This window comes from Tiliqua scincoides, chromosome 2 (genome assembly GCF_035046505.1).
Source record: "Tiliqua scincoides isolate rTilSci1 chromosome 2, rTilSci1.hap2, whole genome shotgun sequence".
NCBI lineage: Eukaryota > Metazoa > Chordata > Lepidosauria > Squamata > Scincidae > Tiliqua > Tiliqua scincoides.
This window is the reverse complement of record NC_089822.1, coordinates 97,592,002-97,605,414: the sequence shown is the minus strand read 5'-3', so window position 1 is coordinate 97,605,414 and position 13,413 is coordinate 97,592,002. Positions and strand designations below refer to the sequence as shown.

Here is a 13,413-nt window from a genome sequence, read left to right as displayed (position 1 = left end):
ACAAGTGGAAACTGACAGCCCCAGCCTAGGCCTCTCTACTCAGAAGTAAGTCCCATTCTAGCCAACAGGCTTACTCCCAGGTAAGATCGGATGAGGCTGCAGCCTGTTCCTTCCGCTTTGCTGGGCCGAGGCCACCAGTGAGGCTTCACGAGCGTCCTCCGGGCAAACTCATTGGCCGCACGGCGGAGAGTGGAGGACGGCGTTCCGAGCGGGGGCTGCGGATTGGCTGCTCTGTTGCGTGACGTCACTTCCTGTGGGAGCGAGCTGAAGGGAACCATGGCACAACTCGCGGAGGCGGAGATTTGGGCTGCGACTGAGCCCGCCCCCTGAGGAACGGAAGGAAGGACAAACGGACGGCGGCGGAGCCAAGAACAACGGACGCCCCTCCCTCCCGCAGACAGGGGAGCTCGGGACGGGAGGGGGCCCATCGCAGCTGCCTGTTCCCCACCGTAGGTGAGGCCGCGAGCGCGAGAACAGCGCAGAGTGAGCGTGGGGTATATGCTGCGCTGTGATTGGGCGATGACATGCGAGTGTTCTGCGGGGAGCGCGCGGCGAAGGGGGCGTGGCAGGTGGCGGCGGGGTGCCCTGCATCGTGATTGGCTGCGTGGCGCGCGCTTGTGTGTGAGAGAAGGGCGGGGGGGGAGCAAGGCGATTTTTGCAACGGTTGGGCGGGCGGTGGGGGGGTTGCTGTTCGCGCGACGTGAGCGCGCGCTCCGCGCTGAGTACAAGGGCGAGCGTAGAGCGCGCGCGCGCGTGACGACTACGTCCCGCGCGCGCGCCCCTCAGCTGGGTGACTGGCGGAGGTGTCGGTCGGCTAATCATTTTGAATGCGGCCCTGTCTGTCTGTAGAGGGAGGGAGGGGCCCCCCCGCTGTGACCGCAGGCGCGCATGCTCCGTGGTGGTCCGAGGGGCGGCCAGGCGTCGACTGCTAGGCGACTGTTATCGGTGGGAGCGCGCGCGAGGCTGTCGCTGCCACGCCCCCTCTCCTCTCCCTGGTTCTCGGCGAGGGCGGGGCATGGACTGGTGAGTGGCCTGAGGAGGGGCGTCTCCTGCCTTGCTGGGGGGGCACCCACCTCTCCTAAGCCTGAGGGGTCAGGGCCAGGGCCTCCATTGTGTGGCCGGAGGGAGGGAGGGGCTCTTGAGAGGAGCAAAGCTCTCAGCCCCCCCCCCTTGATGAGGAAGCAGATGCCAGGGAGGCCACCAGGGTGCAGGCCTTGTGTGCCCCCTGAGGCATCTGGTGGGCCACTGTGGGATACAGGAGGCTGGACTGGAGGGGCCCTGGGTCTCATGTAGCCAGGCTCTTATGATGTTCTTATGTCAGGTGCCACGGAGGGCCCTAGGATGCAGGTCTCGTGTGCCCCCTATGGCATCTGGTGGGCCACTGTGAGATACAGCAGGCTGGACTGGAGGGGCCCTGGGCCTGATCCAGCAGGGCTCTTCTTATGAGCAGCAGAAAGATGGTTTCAAAAAGCCATCACTTTCCCAGCATAGGAAGTAACAATGAAGTGCTGACGTGCAAATACACAGCAGGCTTGGGTGTCATATAGCAGGGGTGCTGCCATGCAAGCTTCACACAAGAGCCACGTACAATACACTTCCAGATCTCCAGTACACTTGGAGAGCCGCAAGGGGAATGTTTGAGGGCCACAATATTTAAGAAGCATTTAAATTCTCAGATACGTTTACTCACTTTGAGGATCAAACTTCTGTACTCATCAAGTGGACTCTTCAGTTTGTACTCATCAAGTGGACGCTCGGTTTACACTCTGTAAATAATTATCAAGCTGGAAGTTTTCTTATTTGCTCTTTATATTAATTAAGCCACTCTTGCCCAATGCTGCATATACACAACATGGATCAAACGTGTGGGCTTGGCAAAAATGGGTCAATTGTGATGCCTAAAGGAGCTCAGCCAACATATTACCGAGAGCCCTACCTTATATGCTAAAGAGGCACAGTTGGGCCACCCCTGTCAATTAGTGGGATCTTATTTCCCTGTCAAAGTTCTGTCCTGCTCCTTGCCAAGTTCACTTTGGCTCTGTCTTCTGGCCCTTCTCGACAAGCCCTCTTGCTGTCAGGCAGCGAGGTACAGACACAGTAGAGGAGGCTTTGGAATTTGGAAGCTCCCGCAAGGGAGGACTGCAGGGCTCCATGGTTGCTTGCCTTTTGGTTACAGCTGAGGTAGACTTTACCACCTAAAAGATAAGAACATTTGCTGCTTTTTTATTTAATCTGATGCTGCTTGGTTTTTTCTGTACGTACAGGTATTTGAATTATGCTTTGGATTTTTTTTGTTTTGTCAATTATCACCATGACTACTATGATAGAAGTATAAAGAAGAAAAAAACAGTATAAATGTTAGTAATAAGTAAAAGATCATTTGAGCATGCACATTTATGAGATGATAATCTTGGACGCCACCATTTGTTTCCTTTTTTGTTGTACCTAGAAAAAAGTAAAGAGCAGTACAAAAGTTGATCCAAATGAGGGGGGAAATATTGACGACTGTAGTGTCAGATGGTTTTCAAGCTTTACTATGGCCTCTTCTTTCCTTATCCTCTTCTTTCATGTATGAGTGGCATAACAGGGCCATAAAGGACAGATGTGGCTCTGAAATCTAGTTTTCACAGTCCATGAACTTGGGTATGTCTGCATTTAGATTTTTAAATGAGTAGTGGTTTTGCATTGGTTGAATGAGTAGTGGTTACCTTGTGTCTGAAATGAATACCAGAATAATGTGTTTCTGTTTGTGCTGCCATTTCTGTAGGGAAGAAATGGCTGCTTTTGTCTTTTTTTTCTTTTTGGTGTTGTCCTCAAATGGAGAAGAAAAGAGTAGCTATCTCAGATTCCTGAGATAGTAGGGTGATGCTGCCTTTTGAAAAGAGAACACTGCCCACTATTCTTGACCAGGAAGATAGAAGCAGTTACACTCTGTTCTAGAGCAGGGGTGGGAAAACCCTAGCCCCGGGGGCCATTTGCTGCCCTCGTGGTCCCCCAATCCAGCCTGGAGGGAGCCCCCAGTCTCTAACGAGCCTCTGGCCCATCGGAGACTGTGGGAGCCCTTGCTGGCCAGTGACTGCCAGTCTCGACCCGCCAGATGCAAGCTGCAGGCCAAGTTAGAGCAAAGTCTTTTATAGTCCCCGTGTGTTTTCTGCTTTTCCCTGGGTGTTATTTTAATCCCCCCTCAATGGCAAAAACTTACATCTCCATGTGTTTCTGTCTTGTTGTGTATGTTTTCACTGTGCAAGAGGTGTGTGGCAAACAGTCTTATTTCTCATGTGGTTCCACATGCTTGTATTATAGTTCTGATGTGTATTATAAATAAACTCAGTACAATTCATTCATTTATGTAAGTTCTCTCTAATGTATTCATTTTTGTAAATGTATTCAAATTTGAAATGTAAACTTTTTTCTTGCCCCCCCCCCACAGTGTCAGAGAGATGATGTGGCCCTCCTGCCAAAATGTTTGCCCAACCCTGTTCTAATGTGTGGAAATGGGGAGATCAGCCTAACTCTGCATGAGTATACCTGTTACCTCCTTCAGTACCTGTGTGTATTATGGTGATTGGATACAGTCATGTTTAATTGCTCTGTCATAGAAAATATTTGATACGTATGCTGCTCTGTTAATGAGTTCCCCCCCAAAAAAGGAGAATGAATTATTGTTCAGAATAAGTTTCTGCTACGTTGCTTGTTTTTTCTGATATACTAATTATGAAATGAAGTTTTTGTACCAGTGAATGGCAGTGCATTTTAACCTCCAACATAATTATTACTAGTTGTTTGCTAATAGAAACAAAGGTATAAAGCTTTTATTAAACATAGAGCAAATCTTGGAAGTACTGTATCTGACAAAGGCAGTGAACAAAATATTCTCCCCCCCCCCAATCCTCTGTCCTAGAAACTAGAGTCTGCTCTCCTAGAAGTTAAGGATGCTGCATTTATACCACAAAACAGTATTTCTAGGGATAATTTTAGAAACTACAAATGATAGATAACAATATTCTCATGAAAATCAGTGGTGCATCCATGTAAGTGGAAGAACGGTAGGGTAAAAATACAGGTGGGGCCTTGGTATCCACGAGGGATCCATTCTTGGGAGGGGGGGCATGATTACCAAAAACCGCAGATACCTAAATCCATGGTTTCAGCCCCTTTAATCCCTCCAAAAGGGTGACCAAAGCTTCCCTGGCCCTCCTAATGCCTTTTAAAGACATAAAAAGCTCACTTCCAGTTTTTGTCAGAAAACCAGAAGTTGCATTTTTTAACCTATTGAAGGCATTCTGAAGCCCGCAGAGCAGTGCTCTGGTCATCTCAGAAGGTTTCAGATTGAGCCAAGTCTGGCTCAATGCACGTCTGGGGAACCCACACTGAGCCAGATCCACAGGTGGAAAATCTTCAGATAAGGAGGCTTAACCTGTATACTTGAATAAGCTTGAGGTTTGTTCCTCAAACAAAGCAGGAAACCACTCATTAGCTTTGAAAAAGATAGTTATATGTTAGATTCTAGAAATGCCAAAGCATTTGTAAAAGTAGATAATGCAGTTTTGTTGTATACAACACTTGTACTAAAATGACTATTGCATTCAACTGCTCTGTTTATTCAGAGGGAAAGGTGGGATATAAACTTGATAAGACTGACTTGTACTTGTGTTAAATTTTGTGTGGTTAGGTATATATCTCTATAAAAGCACTGTTGATATTTAGAAATATTGCATGTGATAGTAACACAGATGGCTTGGACAACTTATTGGTACTAGAAATATGATTTTGAATATTCACTGTAATGTTTAGCGTGTGTCCTTGTGGTAAGTGTGTCGCAGATAGAGCATTCTACTTTCAAAGCAGAGGCAATTCAGTGGTTTTGGAGTGCTTGTACTGTTACTATTTTTCTCTAAAGCAGCAGTCTCCAATTTGGAGAATTTGTGCATTTGAAAAGGCTTTCCTAGTGCAAATGGAGCATTCTGTTCTGCCAGGGAGCCTGCCTACCTTGCTACCAATCTCCCCCAAACTGTGTTCCTGCCAGCCATATCTGCCTGCAAATCTGGGCGCACAGCTTGCTGGGGCGACAGAACTCGCAAGTGGCTTGCTGGAGCGCAGTTTGGGGAGATAAGCAATACGACAAGGAGGTTTCCCTGTGGAACAGAAAGCTCCGTTCACAAGAGGGAGGGATTAGGCAGGACACCAGATCCAGCCCTCAAGCCGGAGTCTGGAGAGCCCTGCTCTAAAGCAGAGGTGTCCAATTCCTAACAAGTTAGAGGGCCACTTTCCTTACCTAACAGGTGACTGAAAGCCACCTCCATGCTTTTGCCCACTCTGTCCTCCCTCCAATTATGCATGATTTCATGTTGAATTATCTGTTACACCTAAGTTGGGGAAAAATAGGAATGTTTGCTGCAACTTTGGCAAGTAACATGTTAAATGAAATTGATATTTGTGCAAGTATACATAGTTTCTTGCTGTAGTATACAGTAGCAGCCATGAAGCATTCAGCAACTTAAGGACATGAGTTTAAGATGGAATTCAACACCTCCCCTGCTCCTTTTCTCTCCAAAAACACTCATGAGAGGTCACTCCTGTTTGTATGGAATTGTCACTCCTGTTTGTATGGAATTGTCATTCCTGTTGCTGAAATGAGAAAGATTAACTAGCACACAGTTGCGTTTGCTGAAAGTAGTTCTTGAAGGCATCTTGCTGCTGCTGTTAGCAACAGGATACTGGAGTAGATCAGTGTTTCTCAGCATTTGTTCTCCACTGTACCACTTCACATGGTCCACCTATTCAAAGTACCACTGGAAATAACTGGTGATGACATCATCACCAGTTACTTCTGGGCTGGGAGGCCAGATGCGATGTGACAAATACCAGTAAGAGGGTGGACAGAAGGGCTTTTTTGAGTGCAGAAAAGTATGCTTTGAAACTACCCGCTGAGCTGATCCTCCTACCACTGTTTGTTGCATCATTCTCCTGGTCTCGCTGATGGGCAGCCGGTGTCCAGGGGTTCCACAAGTACCACCAGACACCACTTCAGGTTCCACTGGTGGTACCCGTAACACTGGTTGAGAAACACTGGACTAGATGGACCTTTTTGTGCCATCTGCTTAGGCTCCTATGAGAAGCTGAGGACCTTTTGCTGTCTATTTTTATCATCTCAGTTGCCAGCAGCCACTATGGAAGCATCATTCAGTTTATCAAATTATGTTGATTTACCTTAAAATGCCTTCATATTTCTTATTGATTTAGCGCAGCATTTCCCAAACCGTGGGCCTGTGGTGCCGCAGTGCCTTATTGAGAGCCCCCAGGGGCTGTTTCCAGGTTGTACTGGTCCTGTGACCCACTCCATTGGCCTCCACAGGCCGTAGAATGCCCTGTGGAAGTGACTGGAAGCAACTTCTGGTTTGCAGGTACAACTTGCAAGCTGGACATTGCTTCCATGGGGTATTCTAGGACCCACAGTGGCCAATGGAATGGGTCACGGTCCTAGCATGACCTGTGTGTGACCTCTGGGGGCTTCCAATTAAGGCATTGTGGTGCTATAGGTAGCATCACATCACAACCCAGCATAGAGGATGAGATGGGTTGTGGCGCTAAGACATTTGGGAACCACTGATTTAGAGTACTTGAAGTTCAGAACTTTTAATTTTTGTTGCATTCTTTTAGAAGGGTGGTGTATAAATATCCACAGCTGGATGTAGAACTGAGATATGTGAGAAACACCTTTTTATAGCTGGTGACACCACAGAAGTAATTACTGCTAATCAAGCTAGATTTGTGTGTGTCTTGTGGTCTCTGTAAGTACCCTTCTGCTGGCTTTCTTGCACACCACAGTTAATCACAAAGTTATGTGGTGTTTTTGTTTAAGAACTTTATTCAAGCATCTTGGTGGATTGTTTGGCGGACTTCCATGTACTAGTTATGGCACACGATTCTAAACCCAAGGCAATTTTTAAAAGGTAGCAGTAATTAGAGGTTAAAATGCCTAACTAGCAGCATTTTGCTGGTAAACAAAGAGTGCACACATTCCACTAAATCATGAGCTAGTTTCATTAGTTGTGACTGAAGCTATTCATTTGTTGCTTTTGCAGAGAACAATCATTCTTCACTCTGACTTTAAAATGTGTAAATAACATCCTGCACAAATACTAGTATTAATATTCGAGTGCAGACTGTTCTGTGGTTGTCATTTCATTTTTTTTGAAGTACAGACAGGGCCTTAGTATATGTGGGGGACCCGTTCTTGAACACCCCATGAATACGTAAAATTGCAGATAAGCGAATCTGTGATTTTCAGCACCTTATGTCCTCCAAAGGGGACCGGAGCTATGAAGCCTGGAGAGGCATTGTGCATCTGCTCGCTGCCTCAGGAGGCTTCAGAGTGGCCCATAGAGGCAAAAAAAAACCCCACTTTTGTTTTCTCTCAGGAAACCAGAAGTGATTTTTAAAATGCCTTTTAAGGCATTCTGAGGTCCGGGGGAGCTGGAAGTGGCATTTTTTCTCCTCTACGGACCGTTTTGAAACCCATGTTAACTCAGATCCACAGATACGGAGGCCCCACCTGTATACTTCAAATAAGTCGATAGCCCATCCTGTTTGTAAAAGCATGCACGCAGACATACTTGAATTTTGTGGGCATATTTTATCTCAACTTCCATTACAGAACACCTAGAATGCATTTTCACTTCCTTATAGTTTAAAATTTATTTTTATTTGAGGTATTTAGCTACATCAAGAAAAATGAAATGACAGCCACAGAACAGTCTGCACTTTAACAATAATACTAGAATTTGTGTAGAATTCTTCTGACTGACATTGTACACACTAACTATATTGCACCTTGACTGATGTTTCTGTAGAATACAGCATCTTAACATATAAAATTGTACATGAGTAGACGTAAACCAAGACAGGCCATTGATCTATCTAGTCTAGTGTTGCCTATTCTGACTAGTGGCAGCTTTCTAAGGCAACAGTCTGAAGTCTGGAATCTTATCCATCCAAAGTCTGAAAAATGCCTCCACTTCAAAAACGTAACAGCTCATCTTTTCACCCCACTTTGTCAGATTCATCTTTCTAAGAAACTTTGCCACTAAGGGGGCAAGGCCCTGTCTTGTGCTCCTGACATTCTCTGTGTTCTTCACCATCCCTGCTATTGCTTATAAGCTTGGGTTGCTTCCAAGGCAAGTGGCTGTGGTCCCAGTGTGCACTGCTATGTATCCAGGCTATTTGACCACAGGAATTGATGCATGGTTCCTCAGAGTGGGGAGCTTGTGCTGTCCTGTGCAAAATGTGATATAAATGTGCATTGTCTTTCTAGATCTGTTAGTTCCACTGGCCTTTGGCAAATCTGCATTAAATCTGTCTTGCTGTCTCTAGGATAATTCCAGAATTTTTTTCTCCCAGGCTGATCTAGAAATAATTACTGTACTAAGAAACAGTGACAGAAGTGTAGCACAAAGGCCAACTAGTTCCCTTGTTTGAACTTTACAGAAAACCCTTTCATTAGCCAGGATTGTCCTGGATCTGTGGATACTCAATGTAGTTTATATGCCCCAAGAAGCTAGTGATCTTCATAGGGGCTTCGTTATACAAGCATTTATTGGGTAGCACGTTAAATGTGCCAAGCATTTACATTTTGTTTTAAAATGATTCATATGAGACAATAGCTTATTGTGTGCTGGCTTGCCTGTCAGCATTCCTCCCTTTCCTGGTATCTTCTGCTATCTCTTATCTCTACTTTTATAGCTTACACACTTTCCTCTCATGCTCACAGCTACTTTCTTGTGACAGTTCTGGTTCTTCCACGCATTTGTTTTAAAGTTTGACTTTCAAATTGCAAGTAGGACCTTATTAACAGTTTTAAGACCCTAAACTAAGATAGGAAACCATTGTGCATGGCATCCATTTTCCTATTCTTCTGAAAATGGTTTTTTAGTATAGTAAGTTTTAAAAACACACTTGCTATTTCTAGGTTTTAAGATAGGTTTATGTTAGTTAAAACAAGAATGTGTCCTTTCTTGTGTTTACATATTATTATTCTCTCTTTTGTAGGAACATGGATTTTCCAGGGCACTTTGAGCAAATCTTCCAGCAATTGAACTACCAGCGGCTTCATGGCCAACTTTGCGACTGTGTCATTGTGGTAGGGAACAGGCACTTCAAAGCACATCGTTCAGTCTTGGCAGCATGCAGCACGCACTTTCGAGCACTCTTCACTGTGGCAGAAGGAGATCAGACCATGAACATGATCCAGTTGGACAGTGAAGTGGTGACAGCTGAAGCCTTTGCTGCTCTCATTGATATGATGTACACCTCCACACTCATGCTTGGAGAGAGCAATGTTATGGATGTGTTGCTAGCAGCTTCTCACCTCCATCTGAACTCTGTAGTTAAAGCATGCAAACACTATCTTACTACAAGGACGCTACCAATGTCTCCACCAAGTGACAGAGTTCAAGAGCAGAATGCGCGCATGCAGCGGTCCTTCATGCTTCAACAACTTGGACTAAGTATAGTGAGCTCCGCATTAAATTCTTCCCAAAGCACAGAGGAACAGACAAACTCTATGAGCTCATCAGTCAGAAACAACATAGAGCAACGGAGTACTTTCCCAATACGACGTCTCCATAAGCGGAAACAGTCTTCTGAAGAAAGGGCTAGGCAGCGCATTAGGCCTACCATAGATGATTCTATCATGTCAGATGTTACTCCAGAGAGTGCACAGGCAGTTCATTCACGAGATGAATTTTTTTCTTCAGACTCGCTGAAAATTGTAGATAATTCTAAGCCTGATGGCATAAGTAACAACCAAGAGGACAATACTATAATGTTTGATCAGTCTTTTGGTGCCCAGGAAGATGCCCAAGTGCCCAGTCAGTCCGACAATAGTGGGGGAAATATTTCTCAAATGTCTATGGCATCACAGGCAACTCAAGTTGAAACTAGCTTTGATCAGGAAGCTGCTTCCCAAAAAAATACCTTTCAGTGTGAGAATCCTGAGGTTGCGCTAAGTGAAAAAGAACATATGAGGGTAGTAGTGAAATCTGAGCCTTTGAGTTCCCCCGAGCCCCAAGATGAAGTGAGTGATGTGACTTCCCAAGCAGAGGGAAGTGAGTCAGTTGAGGTGGAAGGAGGAGTAGTAAGTGCTGAAAAGATAGAACTGAGCCCTGAGAGTAGTGACCGTAGCTTTTCTGACCCACAGTCTAGTACTGACAGGGTTGGAGACATCCATATCATGGAGGTAGCAAATAACCTGGAACACAAATCCACCTTCAGTATTTCAAATTTTCTGAATAAAAGCAGAGCCAGCAGTTTTGGTACCGGCCAGAATGAGGATAACATTCCAAACACAACCAGTGATTGCAGAATGGATGGTGATGCTTCTTATTTAATTAGCCCAGAATCTGGGCCTGCTAACAGTCATTCCTCTGCCACAGTCTCTCATGTAGAAAATCCATTCAATGAGAGCACAGACTCTCATTTTGTCAGGCCTATGCAAGATGTAATGGGTCTTCCCTGCGTACAGACGTCTGGCTACCGGGCAGCAGAACAGTTTGGGATGGATTTCCCAAGATCTGGCTTGGGGCTACACTCTCTATCAAGGGCAGTCATGAGCTCTTCAAGAGGTGGTGCCAGCAGCTTTCCTGGGTATCGCCGCATAGCTCCAAAAATGCCTGTTGTGACCTCGGTTCGGAGCTCTCAAATAGTGGACAATGCTCCTAATTCTCAGCTGCTAATGAATGGGGCTACTTCCTCTTTTGAAAATGGGCATCCTTCCCAGCCTGGCCCACCACAGTTGACCAGGGCATCTGCGGATGTTCTTTCAAAATGTAAGAAGGCCTTATCTGAACACAATGTCTTGGTCGTAGAAGGTGCTCGCAAGTATGCCTGCAAAATTTGCTGCAAGACATTTCTGACCTTGACAGACTGCAAGAAGCACATCCGCGTGCATACAGGGGAGAAGCCGTATGCCTGTTTAAAATGTGGCAAAAGGTTTAGTCAGTCAAGCCATCTGTACAAACATTCCAAAACTACTTGCCTACGCTGGCAGAGCAGCAATCTACCCAGCACTTTGCTTTAACTCTTTCCCTCTGTCCCATGATGCCAATACAAATTTTAATAATGTATGGAAGACAAGAGGGGAACACTTAAGTGTGATTGTGCCACACACACAAAAAAAAGGTTTAGTTCTTTTTAATACCTGTACCATACCTACCTCACAGGGGTGTTGTGAGGCTTAAACAACTTAAGAAGTGCTTTGTAATTCTCTAATTCTGTCACAGAGGTAATACTAAGGCTATAGTCCTAAGTACACCTGTAAGCCCCATTGCACTCCGGGACTTACTTCTGTGTAACCTTGTTTAGGATTGGATTGCACATATGGATACAATCTGCAGTATCATGTTTGGTCTTGGAGTAGGAAAAGGGTGAAAAGAATAATAATGTAGCTAGCCTAGTTAGCACATTTCAACCATGGAAAGCTGAATGGCAAACTTTTTAATGATTTTTTAAAAAAACAAGATGTGAAAGCATTTATCTGTAACATAGGTCGATACATGGAGTGTGTGAACAACATTACTAAGAGCTCTTTATTGCTGAAGACTGCATATCTTGAAGATAAAATCACCTTTGCACCTCCAAGTGCTTTGAAGTGTGTTTATAGATTAACATAGTTTTAGGGGTTCTGAATGTACTTTCACTTGTTTGGCAGTAACATACACTGTGTAATGAAGGTGCTTACCTTGAGTCCAATGCAAGTAAGTTTTAGACTGTCTGATGTATGTGTGTATATACTTTGAATACAGCAAAATCTCCTAGGTGTTTCATAGTTTTTTGTAAAATCTTGTACTGAATACGTGAAGTGTGTCCATGTGTTTCTGCCTGGTAATGTTTCTAACCAATTTGTATTTCATGTGTTAAAACATTAAGTCTTAAATGATCTGTCTGTTGTTATTTCAAAATGCATCTCTTGAACACGCTTGCTGTATAGTAGACTTTTCAGGAGTTACTATTCAGTCATGTCCGAATGTACAAGTCCAGTCTTGTTATACATGGATTTGACTCAATGCGAATGGCCCCTGCAAATGAGAAGGAGTGTCCTGATCCCTGGAGAAGGGGAAAAATGCACCCCTTTAAAATCACAGTTTAAAAAACTGCTTTTTTCTGTTGCAGAGAGACAGTCATGTGAGTGATTACAGGTATAACCTACAGTAAGTATCCACAGATTTTTCTATCTCAAAGCTGATGAGAAGGGCCCTTTAAATTAAAGGAAAACAGTTGCTTAATAATACCAGAGAGGGCAGCCTGCTGTCCATCAATCATTCTCCCTGCAGGCTTCACTCCTCCCTTCCCCCTGCGCAGAAGGCTAAATGGCAGCAATTATCACCTTTTCCATTCTTTCCCCCTTGCTGGGGCTCCTGGTGAAGGGAGAGACTGCTGCCTCCTAGTGAAGCCTAAGCTCCTGGAGAGAGACTGATTGCCTCTGTGTGCATTACAAAGGTCAGCAAGGCTGTTTTTAAATCACCAGAGCAGAGCAGAGCATTTGTTTTTTAAATTGATTTGCTATAGTGTTTTTTGTTCTTGGAAAGGAACCCTTGGAAAGAGAGCCAGGGTGGTGTAGTGGTTTGGGAGGTGGACTTAGACCTGGATGATCCAGGTTCAATACCCCCCTCAGCCACAAAGCTTCCTGGGTGACCTTGGGCCAGTCACTTTCAGCCTCACCTACCTCACAGGGTTGTTGTGAGGACAAGAAAGAGGGGAGGAGCAGCTGTGTAAACCGCCCTGAGCTCTTTGGAGGAAGGGCGGTATAAAAATGTGAAAAATAAATAAATAAAGGATTGATGGATTGTCAGCCTGCTCCCCCCTCTTGCATTAAGGAGGTTATTGTTAAACGACTGTTTTCCTTTAATTTAAAGGGCACTTCTCATCAGTTTTGAGATAGAAAAATCTGTGGATTCCTCCCCCCTTGAAAAATATAATAAGCAGGATATACCTGTAATCTCTTCCATGACTGTCTACAACAGTACAAAGCAGTAACAGTAAAAAGTAGTTTTTAAAACTCTGATTTTAAAGGGATGACTTCTTTCCCTTCTCCAGGGATCAGCACATTCCTTCTCATTTGCATTGGCCATTTGTGTTGAGTCAAATCTGTGTATAAAACATCCATATATAACAAGGTTGGATCTGTACTCGAAATAATTTTTGGAGTGCTTGCACTTGTAGGTTATTTGATTTTGGTTTAGACCCACACACGATAAAGACTATCTGAAAGAGTGAAGGTCTCAGCAAGTACATATTTGCAGGCCTGTTTCTGTGAGGAAAGATACAATTGTTGCTTTTGGATCACAATTTTATGGAGGCCTTTGGACAGAAGAACTTAGGGTGGGGGTAAGCAGAACAGGAATTATCAAACATTAG

At 44.8% G+C, this 13,413-nt stretch overlaps 1 protein-coding gene across 2 annotated transcripts; it reads left to right on the top strand.

Moving 5' to 3' along the window:
- The first annotated feature begins 84 nt into the window (after positions 1-84).
- ZBTB5 (zinc finger and BTB domain containing 5) lies at positions 85-11,932 on the top strand. Of its 2 annotated transcripts, none has more exons than XM_066616497.1 (2): positions 85-453; positions 9,049-11,932. In XM_066616497.1, exon 2 carries the CDS (start codon positions 9,053-9,055, stop codon positions 11,075-11,077), a length of 2,025 nt encoding a protein of 674 aa, XP_066472594.1. In that variant the 5' UTR covers positions 85-453; positions 9,049-9,052; the 3' UTR covers positions 11,078-11,932. The 2 variants fall into 2 exon arrangements, with proteins under 2 accessions (XP_066472594.1, XP_066472593.1); XM_066616496.1 differs by lacking the exon at positions 85-453 and adding an exon at positions 972-1,023.
- The last annotated feature ends 1,481 nt before the right edge of the window (positions 11,933-13,413 follow it).